Below are 25378 nucleotides of genomic sequence, written 5' to 3' on the forward strand. Positions count from 1 at the left end.
ATGCATCCCACTTTTCTCTGTTTTCTTATTTTAACGTAACATTTTTTCATTCCATAAGATATGAGATGAAACTGTTTTTCCTTTAAACTCACTCGTTTATGAGAAGCATCAGTAGATCTGTGTACCTCCTTAGATGTTAAAAAAATAACAGAAAAAGAAACTTTCATTTCATAAGAAAGAGTCTCTTGCATACACTTTATATTTTGTACCTATAAACAAATATGTACTTCTGTAAAATACAAACTTTTATATGAGATAGTCATAACAAGTTTCTCTGACTGTATCACTGTCACCATAGCCCCAAGTGCAAAAAAGCAAATGACAATAAAACTGATATGTTTCCAAATAATACTGAAAATTACTTACTTTTTAGCAAGATCAAAGCCACGGTTCTGATCAAAAGGTCTCCTTTCAAAGTTTCTGCGATCCATGTTATTTCCATTTCTACCTTGATCGTATCCATTATAATTAAAATATCTTCCATCTGTGTTATGACTATTCTGATAGTGGTAACTCTGCTGCTGTTGCTGCTGATGTTGTTGTTGCTGCTGCTGGTGATGGTGGTTAAAATGACTGTGATAGTTATTGTGATGGTGGTGTTGATGGTAATTGGTATAACCTTCAAGACTCTGATTATGATGCAGATGTGGTTGATGGTGCTGCAGTGAATGTTGATTAAAGAGAGACTTATTACTGCTGCCTGGAAAGCTGTTCATAAACCGTTGTTGCTGCTGCTGCTGTTGCTGCTGCTGGATTTGATATTGCTGCATAGATCCCTGGAAACTTCCTGAAAATGAAACATAAGGAATTACTAAAACTTGAATTTCTAGACAGCCTTATCAATCTCACCAAATAAAGAAAAGGTTTACAATTACAGACTAAATAAAAGGACATAGCACTGAAATCTTCAAGACATAAGCTTGAATTAATAAAGAAGGGTTGCACTCTGTTTCTTTATCATAATCATGTTTTTTTTTTTTCTTTTTTTTATACTTTGTCGCTGTCTCCCGCGTTTGCGAGGTAGCGCAAGGAAACAGACGAAAGAAATGGCCCAACCCCCCCCCCCATACACATGTATATACATACGTCCACACACGCAAATATACATACCTACACAGCTTTCCATGGTTTACCCCAGACGCTTCACATGCCTTGATTCAATCCACTGACAGCACGTCAACCCCGGTATACCACATCGCTCCAATTCACTCTATTCCTTGCCCTCCTTTCACTCTCCTGCATGTTCAGGCCCCGATCACACAAAATCTTTTTCACTCCATCTTTCCACCTCCAATTTGGTCTCCCTCTTCTCCTTGCTCCCTCCACCTCCGACACATATATCCTCTTGGTCAATCTTTCCTCACTCATCCTCTCCATGTGCCCAAACCACTTCAAAACACCCTCTTCTGCTCTCTCAACCACGCTCTTTTTATTTCCACACATCTCTCTTACCCTTACGTTACTCACTCGATCAAACCACCTCACACCACACATTGTCCTCAAACATCTCATTTCCAGCACATCCATCCTCCTGCGCACAACTCTATCCATAGCCCACGCCTCGCAACCATACAACATTGTTGGAACCACTATTCCTTCAAACATAACCATTTTTGCTTTCCAAGATAATGTTCTCGACTTCCACACATTCTTCAAGGCCCCCAGAATTTTCGCCCCCTCCCCCACCCTATGATCCACTTCTGCTTCCATGGTTCCATCCGCTGCCAGATCCACTCCCAGATATCTAAAACACTTCACTTCCTCCAGTTTTTCTCCATTCAAACTCACCTCCCAATTGACTTGACCCTCAACCCTCGTAATCATGTTATTACTTCAAATTACCCATCTTGATATGCCTAACACTTACGCAACCACATACTATGTGAAGTAATTACATTCTTTGAGGGTACTGAGCAGACTCATTTTGTAACCACAATTTGTAGAATTTAGATATGTTAAGTCTCACACCATATTCACATACACTATTGCTCCACAGGGCTCCATTTTATCACCTTTATTATTTACTTTATACACAAATGATTGCACTAGTAACTACAAAACCTGTTCTGTTACCAAATATACTGATGACACAGTAATCATTGGAAAAAAAGGGATAAATATGAAAGTGAGCTCCAAAAGTGAGTCATTCATTGTATGATCCATCATCAGGCACTGGCCTCTAAAACACTTCCAGCTCCACAAGGGAAAGTTTTTAATCAAACAATTCAAATTGTGACTTTTGTCAAAGAAGGAGCTCTCAACTCACAACTTTTTAAGCAATATGTATTGACATGGATGAAGGCCATCATTTGCTCCTTTTCCACATAAATGTTCTATGGCTATCAAGAGGAACTGTACCTGAGCGAGTATTTGAGCTTAGAGATGAGCTCAAATAATTTTTTGAAGTTCAGGGTAAGGTGGAATTTTTTGCCTGGCTTATTAGAATCCTGCAAACACAAACTGGCCTATCCCTCAGCAACGCTAGAGGACGGGGTCCCCAGAATCAAACCTGGCTCACATTATGTGAAATGTATCAAGAGACTGAGTACAAGGGAAATAATGATGCTGCACTACATACAGTGATGCAGGACAAGATGGGCTCCTTACAAGTGACAAGGTCATAAATGAAAATTGTTTTCATTTCAGTCTGCTAACAAGGAAACATCTGGTCCCCAATTTATATAGAGGATGCATTCCTGAAAAACACGCAGAACAATGGAGGGTGGATCACATATTACCATACAATTTGATGGCATAATGGGAAATTACATTCCGGGGAAAGATCTTTCAACCTATTTGCATTCCAAAAGTTGAGTAAAATATCCTTAAACACACAGAACCATGAGACAAATTATAAAGTGGTACAATAACAAATATATGGGGCAGGGGAGAATGAATATTGCTTACATGTCTCCTGTGTTTACAGAAGGCAACTAAGAAGGACAGCAGCAAGAAAAAGGCAGGATATCTTCCCCTCCTGTTTCAATTTTCAAAAGTAGGAACAGAGAAAGGAACTAAGTGAGGATTTTTTCTCAAACATTTTGTCATCTGTCCCTGATGCTACCTCACTTGCATGGAAAAGTACCATGTCTTATGCAGTCAAGTAAGTTTATCCATTTCAGTATGTGACATCAGTATTCAATGGAGTATACCAGCACAAGTGAAAATTTGGTGTTCCTCACAAAGTGACATTTAGCAGGTGGAATCCGATTCCAAAAGATTTTCCCATGGCATTCATATTCAAAGTCACTCAGGGGATTGCCTTATTACTAAGCATTCTTTACCTTTAATAATCAAATACAACTAACTTAAGGTCTGGTAATGCTCCAGTCCAGGGGCATAACAGAAATAACCAGTAATGATTTTTTTCATATAACATCAAAAACATGGTAAATATAGGTTTGCAAGAGCATATAACAAAGCTTTCCATGGGTTCTATTGATACTTAAATATTTACCTTGCTTTTATGGTACCCTGCATTTTCCCCATATCAGCACAGCCCTCTCCACTATCATTCAGTAGTAGTTTGCCAAAGTTCTGATCTTTAAAAGGGTTTCCATTACTTTCACGATACATATGTACCTAAATCTCCCCAATCAGCATAGCCCTCCGCAATATATAGTGGGTGGTAAATTTGAGGTCAACAACATTAACCCCATTATAACCAGGGTTTCAATGACCTATAGGATGACACTCCATTATAACGGCAAATCCTGGAATGCAACACCATCATTATACGAGAGCCCCTAGTAGTAAATTCTGCCTGTGTTTTCAGACTTTTGAAACACCCTGTACATCATAAATCTGGGAAATAACATTATGTCAGGTGAAAGAACCTCGTATCAAAAGTAACAATCAAGAGAAACCTTTCCCTGCACTGCTGTAATGCTCATAACTACATCATCAACCAGTGTGGGTTCATTTACATTTCTAGTATTAAACATTACATTACCTTGATTAGGGAAGGGTCTCTGAAATCGGCGATTGAACTGGTTGTGGCTGTTTGGCATTCCACCATTGAAAGATCCCTGCCTCTGAAGGTTGTATTGAGTTTGCTGTTGCATGTGGCTGCTCATTCCTAGCTGCTGCTGCTGCTGATGATGGGGCTTATTGGCTGTCTGACGAGCTAATTCCCTTTCCAAGTCCTCAGCTCTAAGTGCCTATTACAAGAAAGAAAAAGAAAATTCATCCATCCAGATCATAACTTCTATAATCAAAGGAAGGTAGTACAAGCAGATTCTTCTTGCAACACATCTAATATAAACTTTTCCAGACCTTAAAGATTCTAAGGGATGCAAAACTATAACAGTCCTCATACTTTGCTAAAGAACACGGTGATAATGATTAAAGAAGATATTGTGTAAAAAGAGTGAAGGCTGCATCTGTAAATATGAACAAAGAAGGAAAGTAAATACAGGATACCAGATATAATTAAGGAAAAACGAATGCAGAATTCAATAACAATATAATACACAATGAAGTATGAAGATTGCCTTTCTATGTCTGTTTCTGGCACTATCTCGCTAATGTGGGAAAGTGATCAAGTATGAAAAAAATTTCATATTTACACAGATACTTCTTTACACAGACAAATATCTTTGTTCTGCTTGCATGAGTAGTACCTCCTGAAGCATTTAACTTCTAGTTATTAAAGAAGCAACATCCCATCAAGTTGTTTTCAAACACCCACTGCAAATCTGATCTCAGGAACCATCAAGGGAGGGAACCTGGCAAGACTACTTCTTGAATTGAGCTTAAGTTTGCCTGCATGAAGTTCCACTAGAGTGGAAAGTCACCTTCGGCAAAGCTTTAATACTAAAGCTTTAACACTGAGAGTACAGCCTCGTCAAGGAACTTCTCACTACTAAGGAGTCCACATTTCTGTGCCAATATAAGTAGTGCTACCCTGGGCTGCAGGAGCACCTAGAAAGAGGTCCTGGATGTCACAGAGAACTTTCTTACAAAGAGGTCCTAAAGTAATTATAAATTATTTGATACTTTAAGTCTCAAGCACTCTCATTAATGGCATTTCTAAATAATGGGTTAAACGTCTAAAGTACTTTGTGTGTTTATCAGATATATGTTACACTTTTATGGAAAGTAGATTGTAAACGTTTGAGGTTAAAGAGATACCTTAAACTAAGTTCTTTGCATCTCAAATTCATAGGGAGCTTATCAGAGCTTGCAAACAGACTTTCAACTTCAGAGGATAAAAATGATCATTTGTATTTTCTAACTAAACTTATGGACATCAACAATTTTTATGATGTTAACAGGGGCCAACAAATTTGCCTACATTTCAATTTATTTCAGTGTCAATATTTTCAGATATATTTACATGCACCTCTTTACCATTCACTCTATCAATTATTTTAGCACATTCCACTGTTATGTTTTTTGACAAAAAGTAATATGATTTCAGAAAAAGTCACTTTTTCACCTGCTCATATTATGTCAACAATACTGACGTTTCTCTCACAATCAATGAAATATGATGAGCCAGGATCTGTTTTCCCAACTTCCTGAATCAATGTCCTCACAAGGTTCAAGTCCCATTTCCATGCTAAGATCATCAAGGGTCGCTTTTGCACCATTTCCAAGAAGCCTATTAGGGTTCTTTTCCATTCAAGATTTGAAGAATAAAAATAAATCTTCAGAAACAAAATGTTAACTCCACTCATTTCAATCATAATTTCCACTAACAATACTAATACAACTGACTTTCCAGATGACCATCCCTAAACCCTACCCAGCACAAACAAACTGGGATAGCTACCCTACTACACACCAAGCTTTGTAGAACCACCTGTTCTGACCAAGAGCATTAAAAAATGCAATAGCTCTTTGGCTATGGTGTAGGGGAACCAGAGAGAGTGCCATGAGCTGAAAACCTCTAGCTACAACTCCCGGACTTCTAGGATATCTCCAGTGATTCTTCCACTATCAGAAAATAATACAATCCTTATCTGGTGGCATGACAACCACTACAGCCCTACAATTAATTTCAATGATAAGACATTTGGAATGAGATTTCTTTTATATATTCCTCCATATCAAATTCAACAACATCTTCATCAATATTTCTGTTTTTCATTCATAGCTGGCAAAACAGAAACACATATTTCTATAAAGCATAAGCCATGCAAATAACAACAAAAGTTAACATAATGATTCCTAATGCTCGGCTTAGCAAATGTCAATAGGTATACGAGTATATAATAAAAAAAAGATCTTTTCCCCATATCTCTTCTAGAACTCTCATGTTACTCAACAGACAGGTTTCATATCTCTACATTCTACGATGAAGGTACCATGTGAGACAAGAAAACTGAAAAACACTAAAGCAACAATGCTTTACTTGACCATATCAACATAATAGAGCAGCAAGATTAATATGGCTATCTATCTATATCTCAGATGCCTGTCCCCTCTGGGAACTCCCCTAAGAGTCTCAATAACTGTAAAACTCCAATGTAACTTCTTAGCCTTTAGTGCTTCATCCTTGACAAGCTACTAGCAGAGGGCAACTCCAGTGCATTGTTTCCATAAGGCTCCTCCCTAACATTCCTATAGAACCAATAAACTTAAATGCCCTGAAATATGAAAGAACATAACACCTGTCTACCACACTCAACTGCTTTAATCTTTCTGTTTATCTATCTATATTTCTGATGTAAGTTCCCTCCAGGAACGCCCATTAATGGAGTGGCCACGGAAAAAGTGTTCACTTATCTCTGCCCTTACATGCCCCCTTGCATTCATCATTCCACACATTATTCCTCCATTTCTCTCCCTCCAGTAATCTTTTGCACTTTAACTGCAGTAAACAAAACTACCTGAAAGATGACTCTTCCGTTTTTGTGACATGTCCCTTCAAAAACCTATGCTAGTGATTTTCCTTTGTTTCCTGCTGGTTATCTCAATCCACATTTAGCTATACACAAATTTCCCCTATATCACTCTGTACAGAAAATACCTTGAAACACACAAAGATGATTTAAAACAGTTCTTACTCCCAAAATACATAATTTCCAAAGAGCTTGGAGTATTGATATTTCTCATCTACACTCACATTTAAATGGAGATTGATGGATGACTGAGTCCTCACATGCTGAAGCTTCATTTCCTCCTCAAGTTCAGCCACTGTCTTGACAGCTGCCAGCCCCAAAGATGGAGGGATACCAGACTGGGAGATTCCAGGAATCTGCCCTAAAATGTGTCCCACACCATTTGATGGAGAATGCTGAGTAACTGGTCGCAATTTGTCCACACCCGGGGAAGGAGTCCATATGCTATTGGACGGAGAGCCTGGCAGGTCTGGTCCCCCAAGTAAGGATGACCCTAAATGGGAGTGACTGCCTGGAACGGACTGGTACCCGATGATACTGATGGGTGCACTTCTTTGGGTTATGTTATTGCCACCAGCGTTGTCATATCTCCCAAGGCCTAAGTTTTGGAACTCCCCAGCCAAACCTGTATCATCCTGTTAACCAAGAAAAAATTAGTTTGATTTCATCTTTATAGAAAAAAGCAAAGCAGTTGTATTTTCTTCCCATTATAGCATAAGTGCAAGTGCAATGAACAATCTTTTACATGAGGAAAGTAATGCATCTCTCACCTCTTGTCTCAATGCATCAGGAAAATCTTGCCGTTTACCAGTAATGCGTCCAGCTTCAGTGAGTGTCACCATTTGTTCGTGACATTCCTCCCAGTCCCCATCCACTGCCGCTGAGCCAAATGTTTCATCATTAAGTGCGTCATATTCCTCATCCTCAATGAGCCCTGCCTCTAGGGCTCCATCCTCAGGCTGTTGAGTAATAAAAGAAACAGTTCTTATCAGTCATCTAAGTATTGTGGAAAAGATAGGCTGCAAAGGATGGAAGGAAGACACAAGTAAACGTGATGTAGGAGTAAATGAACAAAAAAATAAAATGCAGGAATGATATGGTAAATTCTACTTTACTTGTAGTCTTTGTACCCAAAGACTATATATTCAGAAAATTACTGAAGAAATCAGGCAAAAAGGGTGGAGATCTTGCATTCTCCTGAACATTAACAATCATGATCATTTCAAAACATTCGACTTGTATTCAATAAAATCATACAGTATATTGTATTTTTCATTTTTCATACAATTTCCCACACATTTGTCTTTGAAGATTCTATCCTTATGAATGAAATAATAATCATCAACACGTTTAAATAATACACAAGAAAACAGCTTAAGTACACCAGTTGAGACAAAATCCCAAAAAACTGCACACTGAAATAGCTGAAACTTATCAAAATAACAAACTGTAGAAAATCAAAATTTCTGAAGTTGAGTTCAAATGAGTTAGTAAAACAATGATAGATAAAAGAAAGGAATTTTAGCCAATCTGCAACAAAAATCAATTTGTTCTAATACTCTCACCAAATGTCTCCTAAACATGAAAATACATATTTAAAGCCAAAATAAGAGTATTAAAAAATAATTCTCTATTATGAAAAAGAAATGAGTACTAAAAAATAATTCTCTATTATGAAAAAGAATATAAAAGAATTTCACAAAAAGCATGTAACAAGTGATATTGTCCTCATAATACCAAAGGAGACACAAACTTTTGGTGGGAGTATACTGGTTGTAGTTCATCAGGTAAGAACCTTCTGAGGAGAATTGTAGAAAAATATGTAATAGATATAATATACCATATCATTTCATTGATTATATCTTGAGCATTTCCATAGGAAGATCATCACTAACAATCAGTAGCAGGTGCAACCACCTACTTCACATACTTTCTGCAATAATTCTCAGAAAATGCACAAACAGCAATTTATGCTTGTGTACGTGTAGGAAGAGAGGAAAGTGATTGGTTTTAAGTGAATGTGGGTTTGTGGCAGGGGAGTGTGATGTCTCCATGGTTGTTTAATTTGTTTATGGATGGGGTTGTTATGGAAGTGAATGCAAGAGTTTTGGAAAGAGGGGCAAGTATGCAGTCTGTTGTGGATGAGAGAGCTTGGGAAGTGAGTCAGTTGTTGTTCGCTGATGATACAGCGCTGGTGGCTGATTCATGTGAGAAACAGCAGAAGCTGGTGACTGAGTTTGGTAAAGTGTGTGAAAGAAGAAAGTTAAGAGTAAATGTGAATAAGAGCAAGGTCATTAGGTACAGGAGGGTTGAGGGTCAAGTCAATTGGGAGGTAAGTTTGAATGGAGAAAAACTGGAGGAAGTAAAGTGTTTTAGAAATCGGAGTACATCTGGCAGCGGATGAAACCATGGAAGCGGAAGTGAATCATAAGGTGGGGGAGGGGGTGAAAATTCTGGGAGCCTTGAAGAATGTTTGGAAGTTGAGAACATTATCTCGGAAAGCAAAAATGGGTATGTTTGAAGGAATAGTGGTTCCAACAATGTTGTATGGTTGCGAGGCGTGGGCTATGGATAGAGTTGTGCGCAGGAGGGTGGATGTGCTGGAAATGAGATGTTTGAGGACAATATGTGGTGTGAGGTGGTTTGATCGAGTAAGTAATGTAAGGGTAAGAGAGATGTGTGGAAATAAAAAGAGTGTGGTTGAGAGAGCAGAAGAGGGTGTTTTGAAATGGTTTGGTCACATGGAGAGAATGAGTGAGGAAAGATTGATCAAGAGGATATATGTGTCAGAGGTGGAGGGAACAAGAAGTGGGAGACCAAATTGGAGGGGGAAAGATGGAGTGAAAAAGATTTTGAGTGATTGGGGCCTCAACATGCAGGAGGGTGAAAGGCATGCAAGGAATAGAGTGAATTGGAACAATGTGGTATACAGGGGTCGACATGCTGTCAATGGATTGAACCAGGGAATGTGAAGCGTCTGGGGTAAACCATGGAAAGTTGTGTGGGGCCTGGATGTGGAAAGGGAGCTTTGGTTTCGGTGCATTATTACATGACAGCTAGAGACTGAGTGTGAACGAATGGGGCCTTTGTTGTCTTTTCCTAGTGCTACCTTGCACACATGAAGGGGGAGGGGGTTGTTATTCCATGTGTGGCGAGGTGGCGATGGGAATAAATAAAGGCAGACAGTATGAATCATGTACATGTGTATATATGTGTATGTCTGTGTGTGTATATATATTTGTACATTGAGATGTATAGGTATGTATATTTGCGTGTGTGGACGTGTATGTATATACATGTGTATGTGGGTGGGTTGGGCCATTCTTTCGTCTGTTTCCTTGCACTACCTCGCTAACACGGGAGACAGCGACAAAGCAAAATAAATAAAATAACTAAATAGTAAATAAATATAAATAAATACTAGGAAATCAGCAAAGAACTGTGAACAAATAATATACATCCAGATATATCATTTTATGAATTATATGCTAAGTGTTCTTAAGCAAAGGGGTGTGGGAGCTAGGTAAGAATTCTTCCCTGTACAAAACCCTTATAATAGCTTAAATATAATATAATGTACCAAAATAACACAGTTCATATCAAAATTGCCTAATTTGTGTTCAGATACTAATAGAAAAATGTTTGTATTACATTATAAAGAGATTTGTAAAATCTTTTTTTAACCTTATCTCCTCCCCCGAACACGATACAACATAAACACCAAAATAGCATTGAAAAACAATTTCTCATGAAATAAAAGATCATAGTACAAAAATAAAACAGCCATGAAACAAGTACACAGGCTTAACCTTTCCCAGATAGCATTAAAAGAAACTTGCAGTGGGAGTCAAAGGTAGGGGCACACAGTTCCCTATCCACAACCAGGCCCCACAGAACTTTTCACTGTTTACCCCAGACGCTTCACATGCTCTGGTCCAGTCTACTGACAGCACATCTACACTAGTATACCACATCATTCCAATTCACTCTATCCTGTGCATGTCTTTCTTTCTCTTGCACGTTCAGGCCCCGATCACTCAAAATATTTCTTGCTCCATCCCTCCATCTCCAATTTGGTCTCCCATTCTCCATGTTCACTCCATTATCCATATCTCTGACGCCCATTCCAACAGGTCCTCCCTCAAAGGAGAGGCCACGACAATAGCCTCCATAACTAAAGAGCTCCAGTGCTACTTCTTAGCCTTTAGCGCCTCAACCTTTACAGGCCAGCAGTAGAGGGCAACTCTAATGCAGTCTCACCCTTTACAGGCCAGCGGTAGAGGGCAACTCTAATGCAGTGTTTGCAGAGGCTCCTATCCAATGTTTCAACTGACTACTTCTACCTTATGCTCCTACCTACTATGCCTACTAAACGTTTCTACCTATACTCCTGCCTAAATGTTCCTACCTTCTACTTCTATCTACTGCTACTACCACTTTGCCAAAAGGCAGGGCTAGGCACATAGTACTCACTGCAGGAAAACCTACAGTTATGAGAATGTGTTGTGTGAGCTAAGTGTTGTTAAGCGTTACATATGACAAGGAGAGATTTTATGTCTGCGGACAGAATGGTAGTGGTCCACGTGAGGATGAAGCACACAGAAAAGACAGCCGGTTCACTATATAGCCATAACCAACCCTCCCAATACCCAGACAGGCAGAATTGGCAATATACCTCCCTGGTCGATGGCTGCCTTCCAACTACTACCAACTTTGTTCCCTCCACTTCCGACACATATATGCTCTTTGTCAACCTTTCCTCGCTCATTCCCTCTGTATGTCTCATCTGTTTTCTCTACCACACTCTTTTATGTTACACAAATCTCTCTTACCCTTTCATTACTTAATCAAACCACCTCACACCACATACTGTCCTCAAAATTTGCAACACATCCACCCTCCTCTGCACGACCCAAGCCTCACATCCATATAATACTGCTGTCTACTATTCCTTCAAACACATCCATTTTCACCCTCCCAAAAAACTTTCTTACTACATATTCTTCCGAGCTTCCAGAACCTTCACTCCCTCACACACCCCAAGACTCGGTTCTGCTTCCATGGTTCCATTCCCTGCCATTTCTACTCCCAGATATCTAAAACACTTCATTTCCTCCAATTTTTCTCCATTCAAACTCACACCCCAACTAACTTGTCCCTCAATCTTGCTGAACCTAATACTCTTGACTTTATTCACATTCACCTTCAACTTTTTCTTTTCACACACACTTCTAAACTCAGTCACCAACTTCAGCAGCTTCTCAATTGAATCTGCCATCAATGCTGTACCATCAGCAAACAACAACTGACTCACTTCCCAGGCCCTCTCATCCCCTAAAGACTGCACACTCACTTCTCTCACCTAAACTCTCGCATTCAACTCCCTCACCACCCCATTCATAAACAAACTGAATAACCATGGAGACATTACACATCCTTGCTGAAGACCAACCTTCACTTGGAACCATTCACTCACCTCTCTTCCTACTCATATATAAGCCTTACACCCTTGATAAAAACTTCTCACTCCTTACAGCAGCTTTCCTCTCTCACCTTATTTTCTTAAGACCTACAAAGTATTTCTATCAACCTGGTCATATGCCTTCTCCAGATCCATAAATGCCACAAACAAATCCATCTGTTTCTATTAATATTTCTCAAACAAATTCTTTAAAGCAAACACTTGATCCACACATCCTCTACCACTTCTGAAACTATACTGCACCTCCCTAATCTGATGCTCTGTACATGACTTCACCCTCTCAATCAATCCCCTCCCAAATAACTTACCCAGGTATACTAAATAAATTCATACCACTGTAGTATGAACACTCATCTTTATCCCCCTTGCCTTTATACAATGGCACCATACATGAATTCCACCAAACCTAAGGACCTCACCGTGATCCATACATACAATGAAAATCCTTTCCAAGCAATAACACAATCACCCCTTTCATAATAAATACAACTGTAATACTGTCCACTCCAACCATCTTGCCACATTTCATCTTATGCAAGGTTTTCATCACCTCTTCTCTCTTCACCAAACCACTTTCCATGACTTATTTCGTATACCATCCCATCCAAGACACACTATATTTGAAACTCTTCAATCAAACACATTCAACAATTGTTCAAAATACTCACTTGATCTCCTCACTTCATTACTACCAGTTATCACTTCCACTTTTAGCCATCAACGTTCCCGTTTGTTCACTTATCTTTTAAACATTATTGTACTGCTTCCAAAACATCTTATTCTACCTTATGTTCAATGATACTTGCTCATCCCAGCTCTCATTTGCTCTCTTTCTCTATGCTCACACCTTCCTTTTAACCCATTTCCCAATGATTTGCACTCCCCTGTAAGTACTCCCCAAACATCTATCTTTTCTCTCATTAACAACTTTATTTCTTCATTCAACCACTCACTTCCCTTTCTAATCTGCCCAACTCCCACCTTTTGCATGCCACATGCATCTCTTGCACCTGCTATCACTGCTTCCCTGAATACCTTCCATTCCTCACCCACTTCCCTTGCTTCATTAGTCACCTTTTGCCAATCTACGCTCAATCTCTTCAGGTATTTCTTCACACGCCTCTTTTCTAGGCTCACTCAAACCACTCTCTTCTCCCTGAGTATTTCCTCTTTTTCGGAAATCTCGACAAATCTTCACCCTTGCCTCGAGACACAGATCAGACACCCCATCAGCTGCCTCTTTCAGCACTTTTCCAACCCTAAGTCTCTCGTTCACACACCTATCAGTTAATACGTAGTCCAATGATTCCCGCTGACCATTGCTCCTACTCTTGTACCCATTGCCAACAAATATAACACAAACACATCGAAATAACCCATCACACACTAAATAACCATCCTCCCAACTCTGTTTTAAACTCAATCTCATTAAACATACATCCACCTGTAAAACACTATAAACATTGGCTAAGTATATCCAATAGCCCTTCATGCCCCACATTGCAACTAACACAATAAACACACAAAAGAATTACAACCCATCTGCCCTGCACTCTGCTCATAAATGTGCACACACCACTACAATCTATAATCTATGGTCCTGGCCAGTGGACACAACTGGCTTCCTGTGCACAGTAGGAGCTTTGTAAAGACAGAAGAGACTCCCGGGAAAGAAATCTGTAATCCATCCACAAAGGTTACACTAGGAAAATCTTTATCAGGAAAATAACCCCGTAAGTAATATGTGCTTCCATGGTTCAAATCACAATGTATTCAAGTTATGACAGGCGTTCAGGAATGTCTCCCTAACATCAGTTGAAACTCTCTTACGATGAAATGATCTCACACTGGAAGTAATGCCAATCAGATATATTTTCCTTTTTGATACGTCTTTGACAACAATAGTCACATGTGAAAAGATTTCATTCCTTTCATGAAGTAAAACGTTCTTCTTGCTTATGAATTTGGTAAAATTTTACTTTAGAGGGACCCGATAAATAACAAAATAGTATTATCACTAGACTCCTTACATTCTGCAGTAATTCAAAACTGTCCTATGTGATTTCATAAATTATTTACCATCTTCCACATATAGTAAATAAGCGATAGTAGGGAGGGCCATGAACATCGAGGAAAATCTGCCAAGATCTGTGGTAGAAATGACAATATCAATATGGCAAGCAGCTGAGGCCTAAATGGCATGGCTGCTTGTGAGCACTGTGGACAGTGATAAAAACAGCATTCATGTGTTGTTTGTGTTTGCATTTTTGGCAGTACAACTGTACCACTGAAAATGTCAATAACTGTGGGTTACCAAGTGAGATTACATGAGGATTTCTTTGCTTCATTTAACAGTTTGCCTACACATTAATCAAGCTTTTGACATCGAATGACTTTCTTCTGAAATGTTAGCCTACTGTTTAGAAACACAGTATGTGTCGAGGAGCATGATTGGGAGCAACGTTAAGTAGTGATTATAAATATGGTTATAATGATGGATTAAAAATGTCGGTAAAAATGAGTTAAAATTATTAACACAGTAAGTGTCAAAGAGCATGATTGGGAGCTACGTAAGCAGTGATTATAAATATGGTTATAATGGATTAAAAATGTCAGTAAAAATGAGTTAAAATTATCCCACACGAAATACCTACAAAATCATCCTTAACAATGAAAATGTTAACTTTTTCTCTCTCGTAGCCAAGATTTTCTTAAATTTTCAGTATCCTAATGGAGATATGCCACAAATTCCCATGACTGTGTCATGTCAACTGTTGGTGAAAGTCAACAAACAGACAACAGACTGAATGGCAGTTCAATGCACTACCCAACCTCCTCACGAGCTGCCATTCCACATGGTCGCCAACATAAGACCACTAGTTAATAAAATTCTACTATAAGTCTAGGCTACTGGGAGGTTACATGGGGTTTCCATTAGTGTTGCTGATTAGTAAGCGTTTAACCATGGATTTCCGCTATACTGTTGATTTTTTTTCAATAATTTAATCAAATTTTACATTTATTAACAATAAAAATTCTGTTGATATTCATCATTTGTACCAACTAAATCTTTTTGAGCTTATAATAGTCCAAACTATGCTCCACAACTTTTACTGTATTCTGTGCACATTACATTAACACTCATGTACAAAATCACTCAATATCCATTGCTAGTTTCAATGCATGGCTATATTGATGAATTACCAAATTTACATTTTCCCTGGTCTTCATAGCCCCATTCCTTATGACTGTAGGATAATATGGTACTACTCCACATGCAGTGCCAGACTAAATCACTTAAACGAAGAGTAAGGAAACCATCGATATGCATATCTTCCGCACACATATAATTCAGTAGTCCTACTGTTAAAATCTATCGTAACTTAGCCAGGCTAAAGTCCCAGAACTGTTTCACCCCTAGAAACTGTACAGACTGGCACCTAAGATGAGTAGATTATAGATTTAAAGCAAAAATGGTGATGATAAACAGCTAAAAAGCAGCGCTCTTAATCACAGCATCAAACATCACACGACAGAAAGATCACAAGTACAGACTAACCGTGTCTATATATGCATTATGAATGTACATACTCACTGCACATATAAGACTTGCTAATGTGACAAATAAATTACATGTACAGACTAACTGTGTCGCTATATGCATCATACATGTACAAATTCATAATGCACATATAAAAGACTTACTGTGACAAATAAATTACAGGTCACAGACTTAATGTGTCTATAAATGCATTACAAATGTACATGTTCATAATGCACATACGGGAGACTTATTAATGTGACAAATAAATTTTCAAACCACAGGTCTGTGAAAGGTTTCAATACATGCAGTATACCGAGCTGTAACTCCCTCGTTAACATACGTAATGGTAGTAAGTGGTTAACATATGTAATGGTGGTTAGGTGGGAGGCATTCATGTTCCAAACAATAATTAAAATATACTCGTTCTCTCCTTCAACCCCTTGATGGGTACAATAACAAGGACTTAAAAGACCCTGAGCCAATTCCTTGTACACATTCCATTAACTGCTATGATGTACCTGAGAACTTGTAGGCAACCTCATGAACACCTCGAAACAAGAACTGTTCTCTTCTGTTCTGCCCCCTACACAAGGATATGAGGCAAGTGTGAAGAAGAACAACACCACAGTTGCTTTGTCCTTAAGACGAAACACCAGTTAACTGACCTTCAAGTTGGTCCCCTTAGGCAGTCGCTCTATGACGTATGCCATCCTCACTCGGCACATAATCATGACCAACCACCCATTTTGGATCACCACCACAGAGCTACACCATCCCCCGTTAACAAGCGATTACGTGACTTAACGCCGTGGGGACAGATGCAATTGCAGGTGCAACAACGTCCCAGGGAGGCAAGCAGACCAGGGGGTTGCCCCTCCAACAACACACACACACACAGTCACCTCACCCGGATCACGGCCCTTGGGAGGGGTTATGTCGGCCAAACCCTGGTTTACCATCAACCTGGATAGTTCAAGAGTATTCTGGGGCCATTACTAGCCTCTCTTACCGGGATCGATGCGTCAAATTCGAAGAAATTGTCGGAATCCATAGCACTTTCTCCAATACCGGGTCATGGTTCCCATCACCAACAAGTTCCAGTATTGTGATGACTTCGGGACGACTCGACTCTCGGGTTTCATTATTCGACCCCGACGCTTCAATAAATATACCAAACCCTCGTTAATAATCTCTAACACACCCTCGTAATATTTAAACCACGTCGTCCATCAATATAACCGTAGTTTTATTGTTAAATATTTCTTTTACGAGGTTTTCCACCGTGAGATCAAATATTAACCCTAGGGGGTTCGATCCCCGTCGTAACCCCGTTGATAACGGTTCGCTCTCCATGATACAGGTTCCAGTATAGATTTCAATGCTAAAATTTTTTTGATGACAAGTGGCAGGATGTCAAAACCCCCGTAGTTAAACCCAACCCATGATTACCCTCGATTACGTGTTCAGTACATGTGGGAGGAGGGAACAAGACGTCAACTTGTCGTAATTCATTTCTTGCGTTACTTCTTGTCCACAAGCTTATACATGCGTGCATAAGTGTATATATATATATATATATATAATATATATATATATATATATATATATATATATATATATATATATATATATTCAAGGCTACAATCAGTAGGTAGGGACAGGACAGACCCCTCTGAAGCGAAGTGGTCTTTGACAAGACTGTTTAGTTCTCTCCCGCCAAATGACGATGAGAAACCCTGGCCTCGCCTGAGGTTTACATCACAGGGCGACGGTTTACTTTGGCGAGGCTGTTTTATCCCTTCTCTGACGAGAGTAAAGTGTCTCCTAAGAACTATCCGCTTAAGAGGAGAGTGTCCTGCCCCTGCTACTGTGAGTGGCGTAACCTTGAGGCTGCAGGAGACTGGGGTGAGGGGTTTACTTGGGTTATATAATAGTATATATATATATATATATATATATATATATATATATATATATATATATATATATATATATATAATATATATATATATATCTTCTTTCATACTATTCACCATTTCCCGCATTAGCGAGGTAGCGTTAAGAACAGAGGACTGGGCCTTTGAGGGAATATCCTCGCTTGGCCCCCTTCTCTGTTCCTTCTTTTGGAAAATTAAAAAAAAGAATTGAGAGGGGAGGATTTCCAGCCCCCCGCTCCCTTCCCTTTTAGTCGCCTTCTACGACACGCAGGGAATACGTGGGAAGTATTCTTTCTCCCCTCTCCCCAGGGATATATATATATATATATATATATATATATATATATATATATATATATATATATATATATATATATATATTTCATACTATTCGCCATCTTCCGCGTTAGCGAGGTAGCGTCAAACACAGAGGACTGAGCCTTCGAGGGAAATCCTCACTTGGCCCCCTTCTCTGTTCCTGCGTGTCGTAAAAGGCGACTAAAAGGGGAGGGAGCGGGGAGCTGAAAATCCTCCCCTTCACTTTTGACTTTTCAAAAAATAAAAAAGAAAGGAACAGAGAAGGGGGCTAAGTGAGGATTTTCCCTCTTAGGTTCAGTCTTCTGTTCTTAACGCTACCTCACTAACGCGGGAAATGGCGAATATGTATGTATGTATGTATGATTAAAGGGGGCGTGAGAGGATGGAGGGGGATTTGTTTCTGTGTACGAACCAATGTGATTATTATTTTCATTTCTGTTTTCTCTAAAGGTATGAATCGCTTGCAAACCTGATTTGTGCACATGTGAAATCTAACGAGTCTTAAATCTACTAGTATAGTGCGTAAACCACCACCACTCAAATGGTCGTTAGCGAGCGGGTCATATGTCTTTCAACCCTGGTCTAAAAATAATAATAATAATAATAATAATAATGATAAAAAGATCAGACGAAAACAAAGCAAGTTAGGGGGGGGACTGCCCAATCCATTCAGCCAACCAAATGACCGCATTCATCGGGTGACCAATTTACCTATAAGCTCGCCAATCACCATCAACTACCATGGACGGTAAATATCCTACCACCTTATCCCCAGTGTTCCAAGCATGTACACTTCGCGTCTGATAATTTCGTTATATGCCGATCGATAAAGGATAAACTGGTGTTTTAACAAACTATTTCGTTGGCTTTTATTTTTCTAATTCTCTCGAGTTATGAAGACGTAACCAGCTCACAATTTATACTCAAGTGTGTCGAATGAACAGATGAATTGATGTGTTTTTCCAAGTGTTAATTGTTAATTGTTCCGTAAAACGCAGCGACGATATTCTCCCATAGCTCTTTTAAAGTTTGAGCTAGGCTAGGCTCAGCTACGCTTAACTAGGTTAGGCTAGGCTAGGCTCAGCTACGCTTAGCTAGGTTAGGTTAGGCTATTTCGAAGCCGTTCTCACTCTCAATTGAATTCATGTCAACCTTACGTAATAATATCCAGTGCCCATGCATGCAATTTCCATTATGGTCAATTATGGAAACCTGCAATTTCTTTTACATTGTCAAACCACAATATATATATATATATATATATATATATATATATATATATATATATATATATATATATATATATAATATATATATAATTCCTATGGGTCCACGGGAAAATGAAAAACGATAAGTTCCCAAGTGCACTTTCGTGTAATAATCACATCATCAGGGGAGACACAAGAGAGAAACATAACAATCAGTTGATATACATCGAAGAGACGAAGCTAGGACGCCATTTGGTATATATATATATATATATATATATATATATATATATATATATATATATATATATATATATATATATACCTACGTATCAGTGTCTTTGACATACCTGTGTCCACAGACGTTCGGGGAATACTTTCATTTTCCTTTTCAAAGTGACAAAGGAATTATATGCCAGGGGCTACGTACGTACACTCGAGGCGTGTGGGAACTTGTCATATATTAAAGAGGTCATAATAATGACAATAGTAAACCAGTCGGCCAAAATGGAAATACCTGAGTGCAATCATTACGGTGGTCGTCCACAGGAAGGAAGGAAGGGGATTATGCCATGCGCTCCCCTTCGTCCGCAGGAAACGAATGTCTGAAAACCGAAGAAAGGAAGGGAGAGAGAAAGTAAGACATTGACCTCAAATGTCTGGGAATATCATAGTGTTCTCGGCATTATGTGAAAGCAATGATATTGCTCACGTATTCCCTGCGTGTCGTAAAGTCTGGAAATACCCCCCTCCCTCTCCTGTGTTTACTTTTCCAAAAGAAGGAATAGAGAAGGTGGCCAAGGGAGGATTTCCCCCCCCCCCCCTGAAAGGCTAAGTCATCTGTTCCTTACGCTACCTCGCTCACGCGGGAAATGGCGAATACGCATGAAAACAAAATAAAACATTTGAAAATCGCAGCGGAATTGGCCATCATGTTTAGAATTTATAGATGAGAGAAAAGGTGTTTGATTACCATAGACTTTGTGGATACAAACATACAACGTACTCATTCCTGCATAACAAAAAATGAATCTTTCAACCTATGATTCGTAGCGAACATATAAACGTTAACTGTCAGTACAAAAAAATGAATAAAAGATGGGATGGGTGTATCTCGGCCTCGACTCATGGTAGAGGACGAGTGAGGCCAAATGATTGGTATCATGTACCAGCTGGGGCTTTGGTCACGCCCTTAGTGTGTGGGGGCGTGGTCTGGGGGGCTTTGGTCACGCCCTTAGTGTGTGTGGGGGCGGGTCTGGGGGGGCTGTGGTCACGCCCTTAGTGTGTGGGGGCGTGGTCTGGGGGGGGCTTTGGTCACGCCCTTAGTGTGTGGGGGCGTGGTCTGGGGGGGGCTTTGGTCACGCCCTTAGTGAATGGGGGCGTGGTCTGGGGGTGAGGGCTTTGGTCACGCCCTTAGTGTGTGCGGGCGTGGTCTGGGGTGGTCGCTGAGGGCGTTGTCAGGGGCGGGGGAGGGTGGGTTCAATGGGCGTGGAAAGACAGGACAGCTCACGGAATTACAGGGCCAGAAAGAAAAGAAGGACTATACCAGGAAGTCTTCAACCAACAGGTTTATTTATTTACCTTTTAGCATTTCACTGTTCCATAGTTTTCTCCTCTTACCTGTGGTGAACGACCATTATGCTGTTCGTCACGACGGCACGAACGAGCCTTCGACTCGATGAGAACGATCCTTTTAAGGCCCCTCATTAACGAGTCTCTTGGTATGGTGGTGTGAGCAGTTGACCTGACCTTTAAGGGTTAGTGGTCAATGGTCGACGCCATTCAAGAGCCACACAGATTCTCTTTGCTCGAGTCGTTATCATATTGCTCAGGGGGTCGTAACAGTAGGGCTCGTAGAAAACGGGGGTCGTGACAGTAGGGCTCATAGAAAACGGGCGTTTTCCTTTTCGTCAATGTTTTGGACAATCACATGTTTACCAAATGGCCTCCTAGCTTCGTCTCCTCGATGTATATCAACTGACTGTTATATCCCTCTCTTGTGTCTCCCCTGATGATGTGATTATTACACGAAAGTGCACTTGGGAACTTTTCGTGTTTCATTTTCCCCGTGGACTCATAGGAATATATATATATATAATATATATATATATATATATATATATATATATATATATATATATATATTATATATATATATATATGCAAGTTACCTACACACTGTAGGTGCCTTGTCGTAGACAGAGGGAGGAATATCCTAAATTCAGAGGTAAAAGATTCAGAGCTAACTCGTAGCTGTGTCTCCAAGCTACCTCTCGTAGCTGTGTCTCCAAAGCTAACTCTCGAAGCTATGTCTTCAAGCTTATCAACACCTTAGTTAGTATCTGAAATTCGCGAACGGTTATTATCGTAAACGCACGACTCCTACCACAGACAATCCTAATTTTACGATGAAGAATAACATCATATGGTCGATCGTAATCAGATAATAAGCTCGTAAATATAGCGAATATTTTCGTAGATTAGCAACTAGGCTCGTAAATATAGCTACTAGACTTGTAAATATAGCAACTAGGCTCGTAAGTATAGCTACTAGACTTGTAAATATAGCAACTAGGCTCGTAAGTATAGCAACTAGGCTCCTAAGTTTAGCAACTAAGCTCGTAAATATAGCAACTAGCCTTGTAAATATAGCAACTAGGCTCCTAAGTATAGCAACTTGGCTCATGTATATAGAAACTGGGCTCATGAATATAGCAACTAGGCTCGTAAGTATAGCTACTAGACTTGTAAATATAGCAACTAGGCTCGTAAGTATAGCTACTAGACTTGTAAATATAGCAACTAGCTCGTAAATAAAACAACTAAGCTCGTAAATATAGCAACTAGGCTCCTAAGTATAGCAACTAGGCTCATAAATATAGCAACTAGGCTCGTAAATATAGCAACTAGGCTCCTAAGTATAGCAACTAGGCTCATATAGAAACTGGGCTCATGAATATAGAAACTGGGCTCATAAATATAGCAACTAGGCTCGTAAATAAATCAACTAGGCTCCTCAGTATAGCAACTAGGCTTAAAAATATAGAAAATTAGGCTCATAAATATATAAATATAGCAACCTGGCTTGCAAATATAGCGACTAGGCTTGTAAATATAGCGACTAGGCTTGTAAACATAGCGACAACAGGGAGCCAACGTCTACACAATAAACCCGGACTGAGCTCATGCCAAATGAACTTCGTGTATGCGTGTACAGTCACACACATCGGTTGTAAACACGAGAAGGCAAGCACTCCCAAAACTTCCCTTGACAGGAAAACGTGGAAAACGATTAGGGTACAATGGTCTCCGACGACCTAAAAACCTAACCCGAAGCGCATACAAGCAATAAAGGCGATCATAATTCGAGAAGACATGGGAAGAACGTTCGAATTCCAGCTAAAAGATATTAATCCCCTAATAAAGGCGATCATAATTCTAGAAGACATGGGAAGAACGTTCGAATTCCAGGCTAAAGAATTTAATCCCCTAATAAAGGCGATCATAATTCTAGAAGACGTGAAGAACGTTCGAATTCCAGGCTAAAGAATTTAATCCCCTAATAAAGGCGATCATAATTCTAGAAGACATGTGGAAGAACGTTCGAATCAGCTAAGAATTATCCCTAATAAGGCGATCATTCAGAGACATGAAGAACGTTCGAATCCAGTAAAAGAATTAATCCTAAACATCATAATTCTAGGACTGGTTCGACCCAAAACCCCAAAACGCCATCTCTTCAACTGGGATGTATTGTTCGTATTCCAGGAAAGAATGTAATTTATAAGGCGATATAAACAAAAGACAGTAAAACGTACGAATTCCCGGCGAAGAAAACCCAATAAAGGAGGCAGGTGACGACTCGAACTTATATTGAAAAAAGATGTTGAAGAACGTATCGAATCCAGGCTTAGAATTTACTCCCCTGATCATTAAAACGTATAATTTAAAAGAGGGATAAGAATGTATCGAATTCCAGGCTAAAGAATTTAATCCCTTTGATCATTATAAACGATCTAATTTAGAAGATGGGAAGGAACTGTTTGAATTTCCAGCCAAAAGCTACTTTAATAAGGGTTAATTCTGAAGACTGTAAAACGTACAATTCGCGGCAAAGATTTTAACTTCCTAATAGGCGTTTCAATTCTATGCATGAAATTAAAACATTCGAATTTCGCTTTTTCGCCTAATAGCCGAACATAAGCGTATACATATGAATTTTTCAATTCAGGTAGAAGTTAATCCTCTGATAATGTAATTAATGCGTTTAATTAGAGACTGGTTCGCCCCAACCCCAAACCCATCTCTCGACTGGGGTGTTTGGTTTCGGTTCACTTCCTTGAGAGAAATAATGAATCGATGATAAAACAAGAGACAGTACAACGACGATTCCCCCGGGCGGAGAAAACAAATGCTACACGCGAAGGCAAGTGGACGACTCGAACTTATTTAGCTCAAAAAAAGGGGAGGGTTGAGAGGTGATCTGATACAGGTACTTAGAATCGTCGAATACTTTTGATCATTTCCATCCAAACAGCTAAATTTGAGAGGGTTAAGAGAGGTACTCAGAATCGTCGAATACTTTTGATCATTTCCATCCGAACAGCTAAATTTGAGAGGGTTAAGAGAGGTACTCAGAATCGTCGAATACTTTTGATCATTTCCATCCAAACAGCTAAATTTGAGAGGGTTAAGAGAGGTACTCAGAATCGTCGAATGCTTTTGATCATTTCCATCCAAACAGCGACATTTGAGAGGGTTAATTGTCGACTGCTTTTGATCATTTCCATCCAAACAGCTACATTTGAGAGGGTTAATTTCGCGCGTAGTAACAAGATACAAACTCGTCGGCAAACTTTTAACTTCCGTTATGAGATTCACATTTCTCTCGCATGAAATACAACATTTGACTTTTCTTCTTCGCTGGTTAGCCATGAAACATAAGCGCTACACAATGATAATTTTTCATTTGTGTGTGTGTGTGTATGTGTGTGTGTGTGTGTGTGTGTGATCATGTAATTAATGGTGTTTATATTACTCCTATACGAAACGCGATATTATCTCGCAATCTGTGAATACTTCATGGAGTATCAGGGTATATGTGGAATCCTTTAGAAAATTGTCAACAAGGAGTGGATACGGGTCTTAAAAACCGCGGGAAATCAAGTTAGACCAAGACTCCAAGGATACTCCAAGGTTCATTTGGACTAGATTAGCAGAGATCTGAGATGGAACCTATGAAGATAATCGAGTGAAGGACATGAATGTGAAGTATCAAATGCGTTGTGGGGGAGGTTGAATCATGTAAAGGGTTAGGTAGGGCAGTGCAGGATTTGTGGTATAAAGGCAGTGTGAGCCAAGGCGTGTTGACATGATCTTGGAGATATATAGAGAGAGAGGATGAGCGAAGATAAGGTTGTTGACTACGGCGATCCTTGTCGCAATGTGGAGAGAGGCGATGGAAGGGTGGAGACCGACACAATGTGGAGAGAAGTGATGGAAGGGTGGAGACCGATGAAGGAGGCTATGGGGTATCGGGGTCTGAACATTTGGAGTGAGATGTGTGCGCGAGATAGGATGAATTAAACCGATGTGGTATAGAAGGGGCGACGTGTTGCCAAATGGGCTGAATTAAGAAGGCATATGATGCGTGCCAAGTAAAGCAGGGTGTAGTCTGTGAGGCTTGACCAGCTGTGGGTGGTGGGCGGATGTAAGCAGAATACGCCCTTATTTATTTGTTTGTGACGCTACCATTCAAAGACAGGAAAGGTGGTTAGATGTAGAGAGAGAGAGAGAGAGAGAGAGAGAGAAAAGATGAGGAGCATTGCAGAATGAGAAAACGAGAAACTCCAATTGGCATATTCACTCATGGAAAATTCGCTGTCATTGGCGATACTGGTCAAATCACGAAGAGTTTCGCTGTCTTTGGCGATACTGGTCAGATCACTAACGACGTTCACGTCATTGGCGATACTGGTCATATCACTTAACGCCCGGTTCACCGTGATTGGCGATACCGGCCAGTTCACGGAAAATACGCC

The 25378-nt window shown here is 39.7% G+C and overlaps 1 protein-coding gene across 3 annotated transcripts in view; it reads right to left on the reverse strand.

Annotated features, from left to right (window-relative positions):
- Positions 1 to 17009, reverse strand: part of LOC139754747 (uncharacterized) — a 31246-nt gene extending 14237 nt beyond the window's left edge. Inside the window, exons 1-5 of one of the 3 annotated variants that reach the window (XM_071672499.1) lie at positions 16884 to 17009; positions 7619 to 7807; positions 7073 to 7483; positions 3953 to 4160; positions 367 to 787 (exon numbers count right to left, since the gene is read on the reverse strand). In XM_071672499.1, the coding sequence (XP_071528600.1) occupies positions 367 to 787; positions 3953 to 4160; positions 7073 to 7483; positions 7619 to 7807; positions 16884 to 16925 (1271 nt within the window). In that variant the 5' untranslated portion in view covers positions 16926 to 17009. Of the gene's footprint in view, positions 1 to 366; positions 788 to 3952; positions 4161 to 7072; positions 7484 to 7618; positions 7808 to 16392; positions 16432 to 16539; positions 16760 to 16883 lie in introns of those variants that run through there. The other 2 variants (XM_071672498.1, XM_071672500.1) reach the window with 2 other exon arrangements.
- Positions 17010 to 25378: the final 8369 nt, after the last annotated feature.

Source organism: Panulirus ornatus, chromosome 17 (assembly GCF_036320965.1).
Source record: "Panulirus ornatus isolate Po-2019 chromosome 17, ASM3632096v1, whole genome shotgun sequence".
NCBI lineage: Eukaryota > Metazoa > Arthropoda > Malacostraca > Decapoda > Palinuridae > Panulirus > Panulirus ornatus.